The sequence below is a fragment of the Myotis davidii genome, unplaced genomic scaffold, assembly GCF_000327345.1.
Source record: "Myotis davidii unplaced genomic scaffold, ASM32734v1 scaffold72, whole genome shotgun sequence".
Lineage (NCBI taxonomy): Eukaryota > Metazoa > Chordata > Mammalia > Chiroptera > Vespertilionidae > Myotis > Myotis davidii.
Window position 1 is genome coordinate 572,483 of NW_006284618.1, and position 1,554 is coordinate 574,036.

The 1,554-nt window shown below is 45.5% G+C and overlaps 1 protein-coding gene across 1 annotated transcript in view; it reads left to right on the forward strand.

The window, feature by feature from the left end:
• The window catches only part of EMX2 (empty spiracles homeobox 2), a 5,290-nt gene extending 3,736 nt beyond the window's left edge, over positions 1–1,554 (forward strand). The window contains exon 3 of the mRNA XM_006754953.2: positions 67–1,554. Within this exon, the coding sequence (XP_006755016.1) occupies positions 67–234 (168 nt within the window). The 3' untranslated portion in view covers positions 235–1,554. The remainder of the gene's footprint in view (positions 1–66) is intronic.

A 1,554-nucleotide genomic window follows, 5' to 3' on the forward strand; every position in this document is an offset into this window, starting at 1 on the left:
CGCAGGCGGAGAGGGAGGAGGGCGCTGTGGAGGAACTAACGCGCCCCTTCTGCATCTGGCCCGCAGGTAAAAGTATGGTTTCAGAACCGGAGGACGAAGTTCAAAAGACAGAAGCTGGAGGAAGAAGGTTCAGATTCGCAACAAAAGAAAAAAGGGACGCATCACATTAACCGGTGGAGAATCGCCACCAAGCAGGCCAGCCCGGAGGAAATAGACGTGACCTCGGACGATTAAAAACACAACCCGAACCCCACGGAAACGGACAGAGCGGAGCAAAACAGAGGACGGGGAGAGGCGGGGAAGAAGAAAACACGCTACAGAACAAAAACAAACCGCACACACACATTCGCCGAGAAGGGGAGAGGGAGTCGGAGGGACAGCGGAGAGCGTGTCGCAGACTTTGGGCCGCGAGGGCGCAGGTCCCTGACCGGAGGCCGCGCCATGATGGCAGAGGATGGAGGCTCCTTGATCAACATGCAACCCTTGTCTAAAGAGGCAGCTGAGAGAGAGAGAGAATGAGAGAGAGAGAGAGAAAAAGAGAGAGAGAGATCTAAAGGTGGCCAAGCAGCAGGCGCTCTGACAAGGGGAGCTGTCAGTCAAAGGCCCAACCAGCGAGACAAGATGATTGGCAGGTATTCCGTTTATCGCAGTCCGACTTTATTTTTCTTTGTAAAAAAAGATAATAATGATGATGATAAAAGGAAAAAAAAGCAACCAGGCACAGGACTTTTTATTTTGCACTTCACAGTGTCCCCCTACCCCACCCCCAGTCTTTAAAAATAATCAGTAATAATAATGATGATCGAAATTTCATATCCAGCCCCATCCCACACATGTCCAAAAACTTGAATTGCATGTAGCAGTTGTTGGGCGAATGGTGTCTAAAGACAGAAAATGAATTGTAACTTTCTTTTCCTTTTAAAGACAGGTTCTGTGTGCTTTTGATTTTGAGTTTTGATTTTCGAGAAATGTGCAGTCTGTAAACACGTTTTGATATCTTCTGATGTCAAAGTGATTGTGAAAGCTAAACTAGTAGGCTCAGCGATAGTGGTCCTCTTACAGAGAAATGGGGAGCCGGATGGGGGGCAGGGGGTGGCTGGGGAGGGTGCCCACAAGAGGAGTCAGGATTTGTGTTGGAAAAAAAAATACCTAAATTAATTCTATTTCTTGGACATTCCCTTCCCTAACATCCCAAGGCTTAAAATCATGAAGCAAACTCCTTTTAGTGGTTGGAGATATTGGCTGAGTTCAACCATTGACTGCAAAGGCCATTCCAAACTTCAGATCGATCGATTGCAAAAACCGAAGGACTGTAGTTAGCGGGGATGATGCTAAGTGTGGCCAAAGACATGGCGGCAAGTTTTCAAGCACTGAGTTTCTATTCCAAGATCACAGACTTACTAAAGAGAGTGACAAACGCTTCCTTAATGTCTTCTATACCAGAATGTAAATATTTTTGTGTTTTGTGTTAATTTGTTAGAATTCTAACACACTATATACTTCCAAGAAGTATGTCAATGTCAATATTTTGTCAATAAAGATTTATCAATATGC